Source organism: Chroicocephalus ridibundus, chromosome 1 (genome assembly GCF_963924245.1).
Source record: "Chroicocephalus ridibundus chromosome 1, bChrRid1.1, whole genome shotgun sequence".
In the NCBI taxonomy this organism is placed as follows: Eukaryota; Metazoa; Chordata; class Aves; order Charadriiformes; family Laridae; genus Chroicocephalus; species Chroicocephalus ridibundus.
This window is the reverse complement of record NC_086284.1, coordinates 21,867,500-21,883,588: the sequence shown is the minus strand read 5'-3', so window position 1 is coordinate 21,883,588 and position 16,089 is coordinate 21,867,500. Positions and strand designations below refer to the sequence as shown.

Sequence of the window (16,089 nt, the reverse complement as noted above, 5' to 3'; positions counted from 1 at the left end):
CAACTTGCACTAAGCAATGAAATTTCCATTTAAGTGCCTTCCAACACTACATATACACTATTACTTAAGTATCTACCAAAGGTTGATACACTGTGTCTAGAAATTGCCTTAACAGTTTCCTAACAGCATACCAGAATCACGTTGAAAGAAATAACTTTACTGAAGTTCTGTAACTTTGGTCATATAATAATACCGGTACTATTTGACAAAATTTCTAATGAAGGAGTGGAGAGGAAAAAGCAAGAGCAGAAAGATTTAATCTTTCAGGACAGTGTTGCATTTGTCCAGCCCCAATACTTACTACATTAGAACTGATTTGAAATAGATCATGTACTTGATTTGGAATCACAAATATTTAATAAACCACAACATCATGCCGATCTGTCTTCTGTTCCTATACTTTCCTCAACAAAGCAACGTAAGTCAACAGCATTCCAAAAGAGAACCCAGTGCCAAACGCAACCCTAATCAGAGTTTGTTTTAACTATACTTCACCAGTTTGTAATAAGAATACCTTAACTCAAGAAAAATTCTTTGAATTTTAGTACCTTTTCAGTATGCTTTCTGATGACAGCCACTGTACAAAAATTTTACTAGGAGACACAACATGACTAATTCTCGCTGGTAGCTCTTTCTTAGAAAGTGATTTGAAGTCTCCTTCATCCACAGGTTCCATGTCTACAGAATTTAAAGCTTCTGAGATTTCAGGAATTTCTTCTAGAGGAACATCCCAGATTTCACTGTGCCTTACGACAGTATTTTTAGTGTACCTGTAAGGAGCATAAAGTAATTAGAATGGAAAGTTTAAACTCATTTTAAACCAAGTGAAAAAGCTCAATAATCACAGTTCAACATGAGAGGAATGATTCAACATGAAGAATGAAAAATAATAACTTAGAAAAGCAGAAAAAAATCCCAACAAAAGACAAAAACATTTCTAAACGCTACTTTTGAACTTTTGAACCACTCATGATTAGTAACTGATTTTTATCTTCCTTCAGATGGCACAAAGTGTACCCTCAGCAAGTTTGCTGATGATACAAAACTGGGAGGGGTGGCTGACACACCAGAAGGCTGTGCTGCCATACAGAGAAACCTGGACAGGCTGGAGAGTTGGGCAGAGAGAAACCTTATGAAATTCAGTAAGGGCAAGCGTTAGGGTGCTGCACCTGGGGAGGAGTAACCCCATGCACCAGTACAGGTTGGGGGCTGACCTGCTGGAGAGCAGCTCTGTGGAAAGAGACCCAGGAGTCACGGAATCATGGAATCTTCAGAGTTGGAAGGGACCTCTAGAGATCATCTAGTCCAACTCCCCTGCTAGAGCAGGACTGCCTAGAGCACATCCCTCAGGGCTGCATCCAGGTGGGTCTTGAAAGTCTCCAGAGAAGGGGACTCCACAACCTCCCTGGGCAGCCTGTTCCAGTGCTCTGTCACCCTCACTGTGAAGAAGTTTTTCCGTGTATTTGAACGGAACTTCCTATGTTCTACCTTGTGCCCATTGCCCCTTGTCCTGTCACTGGGAACCACTGAAAAGAGCCTGGCTCCGTCCTCCTTAAACCCACCCTTTAGATACTTGTAAACATTAATCAGGTCCCCCCTCAACCTTCTCTTCTCCAGGCTGAAGAGTCCCAGCTCTTTCAGCCTTTCCTCATAAGGGAGGTGCTCCAGTCCCATAATCATCTTGGTTGCCCTACACTGGACTCGCTCCAGTAGTTCCCTGTCCCTCTTGAACTGGGGAGCCCAAAACTGGACACAGTACTCCAGTTGTGGCCTCACCAGTGCAGAGTAGAGGGGCAGAATGACCTCCCTCGACCTACTGGCTACAGTCTTCCCTATGCAGCCCAGGATGCCATTGGCCTTCTTGGCGACAAGGGCACACTGCTGGCTCATGGATAATTTGCTGTCTACCAGGACCCCCAGGTCCTTCTCCTCAGAACTACTTCCCAGCAGGTCCACCCCTAACATATACTGGTGTTTGGCATTCTTCCTCCCCAGGTGCAGGACCCTACACTTGCTTTTGTTGAACCTCATTAGGTTCTTCTCTGCCCAGCTCTCCAGGTCACGCTGGATGGCAGCATGGCCCTCTGGAGTGTCAGCCACCCCTCCCAGCTTGGTATCATCAGCAAACTTGCTGAGGATCCACTCTGTCCCCTCATCTAGGTCATTAATGAATATATTGAACAAAATTGGTCCAAGTATTGACCCCTGAGGGACACCACTCGTTACAGGCCTCCAACTGGACTCTGTGCCGCTGATCACAACCCTCTGAGTTCTGTCACTCAGCCAGCTCTCGATCCACCTCACTGTCACCTCGTCTAGCCCATACTTCCTCAGCTTCCTAATGAGGATGTTATGGGAGACAGTGTCAAAAGCCTTGCTAAGGTCAAGGTAGATGACATCTATGGCTCTCCCCTCATCCAGCCAACCCGTTATAACATCATAGAAAGCTATCAGATTGGTCAGGCATGATTTGCCCTTGGTAAATCCATGCTGACCACTTCCAATAACTTCCTGTTCCTCTATGTGTTTGGAGACGACATCCAGAATGAGTCGCTCCACTACCTTCCCAGGGACAGAGGTGAGACTAACCGGCCTGTAGTTCCCTGGGTCCTCCTTCTTGCCTTTTTTGAAGATTGGAGTGATGTCAGCCTTCCTCCAGTCCTCAGGCACCTCTCCTGTTCCCCATGACCTTTCAAAGACAATGGAGAGTGGTCTAGCAATAACATCTGCCAGCTCTCTCAGCACTTGCGGGTGCATCCCATCAGGGCCCATGGATTTATGAATGTCCAGCTTGGCCAAGTGGTCTCTGACCCGGTCCTCCTCAACTAAGGCAAAATCTTCCTCTCTCCAGACCTTCCCCCTTGCCTCCAGGGTATGGGATGCGTGAGGGACGGCTTTATCAGTGAAGACCGAAGAAAAGAAGGCATTCAGTAACTCTGCCTTCTCTGTGTCTTCCACCACTAGGGCACCCGTCTCAATTCATCAGTGGACCTATATTTTCCCTAGTTTTCCTTTTTCTGTTGATATACTGGAAAAATCTCTTCTTGTTGTCTTTAACTGCAGTGGCCAAGCTGAGTTCTGATTGAGCTTTGGCCCTTCTAATCTTCCCCCTGCATAGCTTTGTTATATCTTGATAATCCTCGTAAGTTGCTAAGCCCCTTTTCCAGAGAAGGTAAGCCTTCCTTTTTTCCTGAGGTCCAGCCAAAGCTCTCTATTTAGCCAGGCTGGCCTTCTTCCCCGTCAGCTCGTCTTTCGGGACATGGGGATGGCCTTCACCTGCGCTTCTAAGAGCACCTGCTTGAAGTATGACCAGCTTTCCTGGGCACCTTTGCTCTTCAAAACTGCCTCCCAAGGGACACTCTCAACCATGCTCCTGAACAGGCTAAAGTCTGCCCTTCGGAAATCCAAGGTGGCAGTTTTGCTGGCTCCCCGCCTCCCTTCACCAAGAATTGAAAACTCTATCATTTCATGGTCACTCTGCCCAAGATGACCTCCAACCTTTACATCCCCCACAAGACCTTCTCTGTTAACAAACAGTAGGTCCAGTAGGGCACTTCTCCTAGTAGGTTCCTTCACCAGCTGTGTTAGGAAGTTGTCTTCCACACACTCCAGGAACCTCCGGGACTGTTCCCTCTCTGCTGTGTAGTATTCCCAGCGGACATCCGGGAAGTTGAAATCCCCCACAAGAACAAGGGCAGATGATTGCGAGACCTCTGCCAGCCGCTTATAGAATACTTCATCGGTTTCTACATCCTGACTAGGGGGTCTGTAAAAAACTCCCATCATGATATCTGCCTTGTTGGCCTTCCCCTTGATTTTTATCCATACACACTCAACACTTTCATTCACACTGTTGAGTTCTAGACATTCAAAACCGCCCCTAAGCTCTGTGGAAAGAGTCCTAGGAGTCCTGGTTGACAACAGCATGATCATGAGCCAGCAAAGTGCCCTTGTGGCCAAGAAGGCCAATGGCATCCTGGGGTGCACCAAGAGTGTGGCCAGCAGGTGGAAGGAGGTCTTCCTCCCTCTCTACTCTGCCTTGGTGAGGCCCCATCTGGAGTGCCCTAATCCAGTTCTAGGCTCCCCGGTTCAAGGACAGGGAACTGCTGGAGAGGGTACAGCAAAGGGCTACCAAGATGATTAGGGGACCAGAACACCTCTCTTATGAAGAAAGGCTGAGGGATTTGGGTCTCTTCAGTCTGGAAAAAAGATGACTGAGGGGGGATCTTATCAATGCTTATAAATACTTCAAGGATGGGTGTCAGGAGGATGGGGCCAGGCTCTTTTCAGTGGCGCCCGGCAACAGGACAAGAGGTAACGGGCACAAACTGGAACATAGGAAGTTCCACCTAAACATGAGGAGGAACTTCTTTACTTTGAGGGTGGCAGAGCACTGGCACAGGCTGCCCAGAGAGGTGGTGGAGTCTCCGTCTCTGGAGACATTCAAAACCCACCTGGATGCGTTCCTGTGCAACCTGCTCTGGGTGACCCTGCTCTGGCAGGGGGTTGGACTAGATGATCTCCAGAGGTCCCTACCAACCGCTGTCATTCTGTGATTCTGTATCCTTGCACATCTTACTAACAGATGAAAGCACTATGCAATATAGGCTGCCAGCAGAAAAGCGAGCCTGACACAAATGGACTGCTGAATGTTTGTGTCTGCCTTAAAAGACATTAAATTATTAATATGATGCTCCTGGAAATCAACGTTGCCTCTGAGTGGAAGCTGCAATGTTCAACTTCTAAGATGTGTAAATACTCCTTCCAGAAGACTATTAACATTAGTGAAACATTTACCTTTCTAACATTCCCTGAAGATATAAATGCAACACAATTGGAGCTAGCTCTTTCTTAAGTAGAACACTGAATAAAGTACGGTCGCCATAACACCTTGATGAAGTTTTTTTAAAATTGTGTGAACTGGATATGGATAAAATAAAGCTCAACAGCAATTAAGAGCTGGCTGGTATGTATTTTGAGCAACAGCCCAGCTTAGTACAAGTCTGTGTGAATTGTGCCAACTAGAGAAATAAGGGATTGCAGCTTGAAAAAAAACAAACCACCAACACAAAAACCTAACCGTTCATGCAAAAGAACTGGCTTCTTGTAAACATTACTGACTAAAGGAGACAGTAAGCCTGAGTTTAACTGCTGGCCATTTCTGGGCCTCCAGGAAGAAACTCTTTCCTGTTTTCAGAAACCTAACGCCTGTCTTTTCCTTCACAGGAAGGGAACAAGCTGCTCTGTCAGAGAGATCATCCACTATACACCGCTACACAATTACTTATGCAAACCTTCCCGATGAAGATATTTGGAAACTGCTGGGTTAAACAGCTAACTTGTAGAACCAGGAAAGAAATGAATGCCATGCCTCATGAATATGCTGAACATGCTTACCTTGCATACAACTAGTCTGAACTATGAAATGGACAAAGGCAAGAGATCTCCCAAGTGAAATACCTCACCTCACAGGTCTTACAGCCCCCTCTCTAGTAACTCCAGTATAGCATTACAATTGCAGATCCATCAGAAAAACCACTCAATTTGGAATGAACTTCAGACTACAAGGTTTTGTCCTGGAATTCTGTATGGACTACTTTCCATCCTAATGCAAGAGTAAGATTACTGATGTTTGCTTGTCTGAAGGTCAGCTTCAGTGGAGTGCTGTGCTCTCCTACTTATATTGTTTTACATTAGTTCAGAGCTGGCCTGGGTATCCCTCAACAGCATTAAACATGGAAGAATAACCATAACACAAATGGGATTCTAAATGACCTAAGGTAGGTTTAAATTATTCACCGGTCTCTTGCCTTTTTGCAGGCAACCATCTTCACAAATGGGAAATACAGTGAGAAAGCATGACAAATGAGCTCTGGAGGGCTCGAGACCTATGCCCATAGAAAAACAAAGTGAGCCAAAAACCCCCAAAGCCTCCCAGAGGAAACATCATTCCAACTACAAGACATGGTGCACTGGGTGTAGATGTCCAGATGTCGGTAGCTGGAGAGAGTGGCTCCAGAGGTGACCAGAGAGAAGAGTCCAGGCGCTGCCCCGGTGCAGCCCGTTCCAGCTGTCTCTGCAACAGACCCCCCACAGGACATGGCTGAATCTGTCAGTGAAGCTGGTGGCAACTCTAATTTAATGATGGGCTGAAAATGCCAGGGAGGGAGAGGAGGGAACAGAAGAGAAATAAGATGGAGAACACCAACATCAAAAGAGTAGAAGGCCTTTTGTGGATGAAGAGGCACACTCCTGAAGGGTCTGAGACCCACGGAGGGCCCGTGCTGGAGCACAGGAAGAAAAGAATAAGAGGGAAGGAGCGGCAGGGAGAAAGTGCAGTGTCCTGACCCCAGCCCCTGCACTGCTCCCTGCAGGGACAGAGTGAAACCAGAAGGCAGGAGGGGGAGAAGGGTGCTTAGAATAAACTTGAGCCTGGGAAAGGGCAGGTGCAGATGCTATAAATATTTGTCTTTTGTGTCCCAACGCCTGAATCAGTAATTAAATATTTATGATAATTAGTAATAAATTAAGTTAAATTAAGTCTGTTTTGCCTACAACAGTACTTGGTAAGTGATCTCCCTGTCTTTATTTTGACCCATGAGTTTTCTTGCTCCTGTTTCTTCTGTTTTCTCTCCAGTTGAACTAAAGAAGGGGAAGTGAGCGAGCGACCAAAAAATCCACATTAATCAAGTTATGTGTTACACAGCAACTTATATTGAAGTAACACACACACTCGATCGCAAGCAGGCATCTGAGTATAGCTGCAACACAACAAAATACCCTGGTGACAGTGACAAAACAATTAGGCTGTTCAAGTTTAAATAAAGCTGCTTAACTTTCCAAAAATCTTACTAAAAATTGTGACCAGCACAAGAAAACCATAACTGGGATTTAGTTGCATTTCTGAGCTAAGAGATGAAAATCCACTTATTTGTTTCCTCCTGAAAAAAGCAAATTGAGGAATTCCCTTTTTTTTTGGAATCAAAACTTCTGATTTAACAATCTGTTTCATCAATATCCAAAATTATTAATGAAGAATAATTATTGATTTTCAGTAATAGAGCCCATGGATTATCTTTTCAAGAAGCCAATACATTAAATGCAGCAGTGTTATCTCTGTATTTTGAGTTTCTGGTTTTTGAGTATTTGTTTTCTAATAACAGACCTTCCAAAGAGATAACTTACCTTAGGTGCATATTAAACACTCAAAAGTGGTATTTCTTTTCTTACTACCAGAGAATGGGAACTTTAATGATAACCAGTTTGGGAAGATTTGGCACTTAAGCACGTTGAAGCATGATGCAAACATTTCATCTCCAACTTTTGAATCAATTACAATTTCAATACACGTTAGTTAAGATTTAGTTTGAGAATTCAGCTATGTCAAACTGCAGAGTTACACTCTGTAACTTATGTCAGCTGATGAATGTGATCTGTAGTAAATTTATCACAAGTGGGCAAATTCCAGCCACTGGAGGTGACATACTAAAGCCAGTAATTTTGTTACACAAATTCAGTATTTCCAAATACTTACATTATGCACAATGTATATAGAAGTTATGCACAGTGTATTTACCCAGGTATGTAGGATGCTAGGTCTTCTTTAACTAGCTGGCAATTAATACTAAAGCTTCTTCCGTGAACAGCAGAGAAGTCAAAGAGTTCAACAGATAAGATGTTATTATCTAACACTTCTGTGAATGAATAATGTAAACATAATTAGTGCAAATCAATGACAGTATAAAGACCATTTATGGTTTTGGAGGCACAGCAACCAGTAATAAAAGACAGAATTTTGTAAAATTGCATTTGATTTATAAAAGAATTTATTCTGAACATCAACAATATGTGGAGGCTTAGCTTTGCATGTATCTATAAAACTAACTTAAAATACACCAATAATTACAAAGTATTTTTGTACAAAGAAACCAACCAGTACATGTAATTTCATTTATTAGATGGATTCCAAACCACCATTCCACAGTTGAAAAGTAACTATCTACATATTAACAATAAATGGTAGCGAGAAAAATCCTACTAAGGCATATATCTGTTATATGAACTTTTTTTTTTTTGGTTGCGATGTTTTAGAGCAGCAGTGATCACACTTCCACCTGTCCATAAAGTCAGGAAGAGTGAAGGATAGCTAGTACTTTTGGAAACAATACCATCTTAATAAACCAGGATACTTATATCACTTAATGCTGGTGTGGTCTGTAAGAGAAGACATAAACAGAGCTTTTGTCAGAAGTTGTATCTGTTATGTCTACTCCAATTAGTCCATGTTTAGATATTCTCACTGCAGGCTACCTGTCGCAAGTACGAACAAAAGCATTTCAAATAAATACTATTTAAAATACAGAAGTGCATGTTTCTACATTTGAGTCAATTTAATAATATTTAAATATAAATAAATACACTCTTGATAACTTACCAACAATTGAACACAGCGTAAGTTTATCTTCGGTCATTTCTGCAAATCTTTCTTTGGCTTTCCCGTTCCACTCATTTGCCTCTTTGTAAGGCTCAAGGTAAGCCAGCCTGCACCTGATTGCCTGAAGAATAACTCAAATTATGTATTGACTACCACATATGAAGACCATCTCATTATAGCCAAATCACAGTCTTTACTTTCCACCATGAGGACAGCAAGACAGCATGACCTTGGCTTCTGGTTCCACATCACCATTATTTGATTTGATTTAAAATGACCACCTCCACCCCATGGAGAACCTCAAATTAAGATACATTCCTGCTGAAATAGAAAGAGCTTACTTCTTGCTTCCCTTTATGGTTAGGCATAGAATTAACACGACTACACCACTGTAGAAGTCTGAAGGACTAAACACAGGGACACCAGAGTACCATGGGACCTGTGTCAGAAATTCCTGCCAGATTTTTGAAAGCTATTGATTACGAGACAAAAAAAAAAAAAAAAAAAAAAAGAAAAAAAAAGACACACACAGGAAATCAGAATAGTTCTCCCTGGTGACAAGTGATAGGACGAGAGGAAACGGGCTCAAGTTACGTCAGGGGAGGTTTAGATTGGATATTAGGAAACATTTTTTCACTGAAAGGCTTATTAAACATTGGAATAGGCTGCCCAGGGAGGTGGTGGATTCACCATCCCTGGAGGTGTTTAAAAAAAGGGTAGATGGGGCACTTAGGGACATGGTTTAGAAGTGGCTTTTGTCAGGGTAGGTTAAAAGTTGGACTTGATGATCCTAAAGGTCCCTTCCAACCTCAGCAATTCTATGATTCTATGATTCTAAATACTTTGATTAAAAGAATTTTTGTTTAACACCTTTATTGCAAACTTTGGTGGCTACACTATGGCTCAATTTTAAATTAACTGCAAGTGTTATTGTTTCCTCCTTCTTTATTGCACTGAAAGAAAGAAGACTAAACACAGGTGGGAGGAAAGGCAGAGAACGGAAATAAAGACAATAGAAATAAGAATGTTTTGTCAAGATATTTTTGGATACAGACAGTCAGGAATATGAAAATATGACTGACTGACAGGTTACATAACCATTAAAAGAAAGGGCTGTGGATGACAAAGCCAACACTATGTTAAGCACAAAACCAATTCTAGTCTTGGCCAAGATATATGTCATATGAGGAGACGCTGAGGGAGCTGGGCATCTTTGGCTTGGAGGAGAGGAGGCTGAGGGGAGACCTCATTGCCCTCTACAGCTACCTGAAAGGAGGTTGGAGAGAGGTGGGGGTTGGCCTCTTCTCACAAGTGAATAATGACAGGACCAGAGGAAATGGTCTGAAGCCACAGCAGGGGAGGTTTAGGTTAGATATTAGGAAGAATTACTTTACTGAGAGAGTGGTCAGGCACTGGAACAGCCTGCCCAGGGAGGTGGTTGAGTCACCATCCCTAAAGGCATTTAAGAAACGTGCAGATTTGGCACTTCAGGGCATGCTCTAGTGGCAGAGATTGTAGGTTGGTTGTTTGTGGCTTGGTGTTTTTTTTTCTTTTTTTTTGGGTGTGTGTATGGTTGGACTTGATGATCTCAAAGGTCCTTCCCAACCATGAAGATTCTATGATTCTAAGATTTCCGTACCACTCAAGTCCATTAAAACCCCTACAAACTCTATTAACGGGCTGAAAGAAGTCTGACTTCTCTTGTAACAGCCTAATTCAAATTTCTTCACTAACTTACGTTTGAGGCAATGCCATATGTGATCATGTGTGAAGACTTACTAACACTTACACACAACAGGACAGAGCTGCACAAGCAACCTTCCTTCTGATACTCTTACCTTCTGAATGCTTGATTTTGCAATTTCATGTTTCAAAGAATTTTAAATCCTTTAAAATTATTTTTTTTTTATATGGAAAAGATTTGAAACCATAGCAACACATAAGCAGACTCAAACCTACTGATCTATTACTTGCATTAAAATTAATAGCAACAGGAAGGTGTTATTTCTTATGCAAACTTCAAGTGTAAACACCTTGCCAGAGTGTTTTCACCATAACCTATATATGGCATAAGAATGCTGAAATTTAAAAATAACTGATGGGTTCAGGTTTTTTTAGACCATTCTATAGCGATCACATACCCATCTGTACGCGTAACTAAACTTTTCTCCTTTATCATCAAAGTGAGGAGGCCTAGTGGTACGTGGCCAAGAGCTGACAAACTCTTTACCAGATTTTTCTGAGCGTTTATATTTGGTCTAGAACAAGCATCAGTTGGAATGATGCGATAATACACATCAAAAATACCAACACCTTATTCATTAGCCGCTCTGATCTGAAGCATTAAGACATTGCAACTACAAGAACATTTTGCCATTTTTAGAATGTTTCCTCTCCCTTGCTGTCAAAAAGGCTCAATTATTTTGGCTGAAACTTTCCCCAGAAATATCTGCTCAAAATATAAACAATTAAATCCTTTTCTCAGTAAAAGACACTGGCCAAACTTAGTTACAACAATCACTACTTCTGGTGTCTACAACTGGTTAAAAAACGCTTATCAACATATGAAGTTTTAAAAAGATTAGCTTCTGGTCAGCAAAGAGAACAATCAAAAGAACAGCTGAAGAAAAAGAATTATTTTCTACTTATGTGTGTTTTTTATTTAACAGAAATACTTTGCCATTTACTCAGTTTTTCTCCTTGTCAGAAGGGAAAAACTCCTACAATACCTAAAGTTAGGAAAGCATCAAACTTTAAATGCCATAAACCAAACAAAAATATGTATTTTTAAGAGACCATTATTAGATCATTATTTGAAAATGAAAGAATGTAAAAATTCAATTGGCTTACTATGGAGTAAAAGAAGGTATTTGAATAAAACACACACACAATGTATATACACCTCCTTACTGCAAGGTAACATTAAATTTCATTTAAAACCAAATGATACAAAAAAAAATAATTAAAAGAGTTTTCAATGTGCACCCAAAACATAATTAATCATAAACCCATGTGGAAAAGAACTTGCTTAACATTTTATTTACTTCAGAATGTTAATAACCCTCTCTTTTCCCTTACATCTATTGAGATTCTATTAAATTTGAGTATTCAATCCAGGCAACCACTTATTTACCTTTTCTGGGATGCTCAGAAACTCCTTTTTTATTCTGCGTATGTCACTAAGAGTTAAGTTGGCAACGTTGCCAAAATCAATATATTTTACTGTAACTTCTTGACGACTTGGCAGCCCTTCAAGAAAAACAACCCAAGCTATTAAAACAAAAAAATAGTATCTGATACAAGTTAAAGCACCAGAATTTCAGAGCAAAATCCACATTTACACCGTATAATCATAATAAACCACATTTTCCAGTGTTCTACAACACAATTCAAAAAACGATATTCTTTAAGAGCCAGCTCTTTTGGGTTCTTGAAATGACAGAGTGAGCATTTTGATCCCCTTCCATCTAACCACTTTATGAGACACTGGCACGTTAAACACATGCCAAGTAGACATGTCAGCATATTGGCATGCTACAACTGCCCATACAGGCAACATACAGGTCAGTACAAGTACACCCCCCCATCTCCTTCAGAATTACTATAGGGAACTATTATCCCGCACTAGTTACACCCAGAGGTGACTATAACAGATAAATCTGTAGTTCAGATCTGTAATAGTAGGTGAAACATTAATTAAAATAATTACAGAATAGTATTTCAGTATAATATAAAAACTGAAGCATACCGCTTTTCTTTTAAAAAAAAATAAAAAATTGTATAAAACACTCCATTAATAGCAAAAGAATATAACACAAATTAGTTCTACTGACTTTATGAACCTACCTGTCAGTATAAGAATTCCTAGTAAAAATTATGGCTGTTTATTACTATGCATATCCAGCACAGGACTCTGATCTAGTACCACATCTGATTTTGCAACCTAGCATCAGAGTGAAAGAATCAATACTTCACCTATAATCTGTGCTCTGTACCAATTCCCATCGTCCTGTTTTGCAATACAGGCTTGGCCTTCAACTGGGCAGACAATTTCCAAGTTTTTCCTATACTCATGTTTATATACCTCCTGAATTTTCTTTGAAAAAGATAAAGAATCCAGGCTATCTCTCTAAAATAAGAAAAACAAAACACACGTGTACACCAGATGTTTCTTTTTTTAAAATGGCATTTTTGCTCTTCTAAGGAACATTTTTTTTCTAGTAGTGTACTTCCTAGTCTTCACCCCCAAACTAAACAGTGGTAAATTCACGTGAAGTGAATTTAAAGAGCCTAACAATTGTTGAATATTGCTCTGTTCAATCACCACTCTGAACAGTTTAACACTACATACCCACATCAGAATTAAACCACGTAACAAAACTGACAGAAAAAAAAGTTAACTTTCTGGAATTCTAAGAATTTCTGGAACTAATCTAGGATTCATCTAGGATTGTAGGGATTAATCGTGTCTATTAATTCAAGGAATCCTAAAACTGGTAACAAGGGACACAAGTTAATGGAAATCGTAGCTTATTTAATGTGGACTACAAGTACCTCAACATTAAAATGTTCAGTTTTACTAAACTTATTTCTAAACTTACCAACTGGAGATAGAAATCACTTGGACTATTAATGTGACAAACTATAACACAGACGACTTCTCCTTCTTGTGGAATCTTAGGTGGACTATACTGCAAGACGGTATTATTTTCTAACTGACTGGGAAGCTGTGATCTAAACCTAAGGTAAACAAAATGAAATTCTGAATAAATTTTATCAAAATTTACTGAGAAGGAACCCTTTTATATTCAAATATCAAGTTTCCCATGAAAAATGCAAAATGGTCCTATAAAAATACTTGATTCATGTTTGTATGAATAGATTGAACTTTCCTTCTTGCATTTGGTGCAGCCAGTTCTCTCTAATGCTTCTCCCATCACAAACGTAACAACATATGAAGAATGATATATGGCAGCTGGCTCCTAAAAAGATGTTCTTATTTGGGATGCAGTAGCGTACATTAAAATTGTTAAAAAAAAAAGTGTAAGGCTAGAATCCACTACGTAGACAAAACCATTTTCTTTTAGATTTCCTTTTCCTCACTTTAAGGAAAAACCAATTACCTGAGGAACACAGATGCAGTAAAAAAACCACATCTCCTGCTGTTCTCACCACCCTAACTAGTTATGCTCAAATATAAACAAAGACCTTTCTTTGTGTGCAGCAAAGTGAACTGTCATTTCCTACACACTTGCATGCCATATCCCTGTATCCAAACAACAGAACACTCATGTTCTCTATCTCCTGCCTCTTCCACTGGTCCCTCCAAAGCAGCTCTCCTCTGTCCTAATGCCAACGTCAAGCTCCCTCCCCCTTATGCCCTATCATTGTTTCTCCTATTCGTTGTGCTATATGCATCATGTCACCTGCCTGGTTCAGAGTGCTGACTAGCCTGGGACTGCCTACCAGCCACATCAGATACAAGGCCAATTCCTGTATGTTTTTCTGTTCGTGGCAGACACTAAGGGCTTCTCCTTTCACCTCTTGTTACTCTAATTTGGACAAAAATTTAAATTTTGTCATTTTCTATAATAAAGCTCATTATCCACATAAAGCCCTGACTAGTTCAAAAGAGCACTTATTAGTGAACGTGGAAAAAGGAAATCAACAGAAATCGCTGAAGGTGAGTACATGACACATCAATATATCAAACACTGCAAAACCAACTTGCTTGTTAAACTTCACTTGATAGATATTATGCTGTTATCATTTATGGCATAAGAGCATCAACTAAAGGAAAACACATACCTTGCCATGTCTAAGAAAACTAATGCATCCTTGAGAGACACTGGCATGTTATTGCTTATTTTATTAAATGGAGGTTTTTTCAAATCCACAATGAGAACACCATCCTCTTCTCTAAATATGGTCATTAAAACAACTTTATTATTGACCATTCCTAAAAATTTTGTCGTTGCTTCCTCTCCCCAACCTTCATTCTGTGTTAGGAAGAAAAAGGTAGTTACTGAAGATGTCAGAGAATATTAAAACAAAAAACCCCACAATTAGTAATTAAAAAAAAAAAAAAAAGGCAGCAAGGAAGGGAACACAGATGCATCTGAACAGATGAAATACTGAACACAGACTGCCTGGTCCATAGCCAGGACAGCACTAAACAGTATTCTTCTATGATGGATTTATAAGTGTTTTTAATTGTATAAAACTGAGTCAGATCAAAGGGCTGCAGTTTCCAACATGTTTCTTTTGAGAATTCAAGATTTCATCCCCTCTGATTGTTCTGATAGATAAATCAGAGTTGTCATACGCCATTTCATCTCATGACTTACATTTCTGCTCTCCCAATAAGTTTGAAAGTTTACTCCTGTATTTTCGTGTCTTTATACAAATGTACAACATATTTTGTTAATTTACACATTCCTCCTCTCCACAACATCCTTCTTGAGGGTTTATCTACCTTGAAAAAGTCTGTCTGAATTTATTTCTCTTGGATCAAGTTAATGCATTTCTCATTTGATACTGCAAAAATCTGTGCTTTTTAGGTGGGAAAAAAAAATAAAAATAAATGAAAGTGCATGTAAGGAAGACATTTTACCCACACCGGTGAAAACTGTTTCAGATCTTCCCTATTTAAAGCTATTTCAGACAACATCAGACTGGCAAAAAAAAAAAAAAAAAACGCAACCCAAAAAAACCACAAAACCAACCAGCAGTTCTACTGTCAGAAACGCACAGCTGCACTGGACACAGTTCATTCCCACATGAATATGGCAAAAATAAAGAAAGCCTAATAAATAAGTGAATAATGAAGAAAATAATGCTGCAACATATGTCCTTTTTCTAAGGGGATAAAGGCTGTCAGTACTTTTATTTATCATTATACTGAAAGAGAACATATAGCACTTTTCAATATGTTGCAAAAATTTTAAGTAACAAAGACAATCCTCGAAAAGAGTCTCTTAAAAATTCCCAAACCATTTTTTCTCTGGAAAAAGTTACTACTTTCTCTGGAAAGTTACTACTTGCATAAAGTTACCAGACAGACACGAAATAAGAGTATCAGGTCTGTACTTTGTTTTTAAATTTGACAAAAGAACATGTCTAGAGTAAGAGTAGTGAGATTTAAGCTTGAAATATGTATTCATAAACCCAGAGGCTTTTAAAGACACTCTGCCATAAGCTTGTTTCCTTTCCAATGAAAGCAATGCAACCCATCTTTTTACAAAAAATAAAATATACCCTGTACTCCTCTCAAGCTTCCTTCTACTTACACTGGAAAAAGATCATTGTAAATTATGTATGTAAGTTCTTCAATATAAATCTTAGGAAGAAAAAAAAATATCTCCTGAAATAGTACCAACAGCTTTTACTTACTGCATTTCTGGGAACAACATCCTTCAACGAACACCGTACTGCTAAAGGAGGAACAGCTGCAAGTTCTGCCTCAATATGCTGATCAGGTTTCCTTACAAACAAACAAATGTCATCTGTTTCAATAGTTTCCTGAGTAGCAGTTTTGGGCCTTTCAGTGTGAATGTATCTGTTGTCAATGGGAAAAAAAGCAGTACTAGCTTTAAAGAAAAGCAAAACCCCAACGCCAACCCCCCGCACCCAAATCAAATGCCTGACTTAAAATA

General features: G+C 39.9%; 1 protein-coding gene across 1 annotated transcript in view; it reads right to left on the bottom strand.

Moving 5' to 3' along the window:
• RNF17 (ring finger protein 17) overlaps positions 1-16,089 on the bottom strand; it is a 54,158-nt gene that overhangs the window by 18,969 nt on the left and 19,100 nt on the right. Inside the window, exons 15-22 of the mRNA XM_063330685.1 lie at positions 15,827-15,992; positions 14,243-14,433; positions 13,032-13,174; positions 12,410-12,559; positions 11,568-11,683; positions 8,435-8,555; positions 7,577-7,694; positions 549-770 (exon numbers count right to left, since the gene is read on the bottom strand). Coding sequence (XP_063186755.1) covers positions 549-770; positions 7,577-7,694; positions 8,435-8,555; positions 11,568-11,683; positions 12,410-12,559; positions 13,032-13,174; positions 14,243-14,433; positions 15,827-15,992 — 1,227 coding nt within the window. The remainder of the gene's footprint in view (positions 1-548; positions 771-7,576; positions 7,695-8,434; positions 8,556-11,567; positions 11,684-12,409; positions 12,560-13,031; positions 13,175-14,242; positions 14,434-15,826; positions 15,993-16,089) is intronic.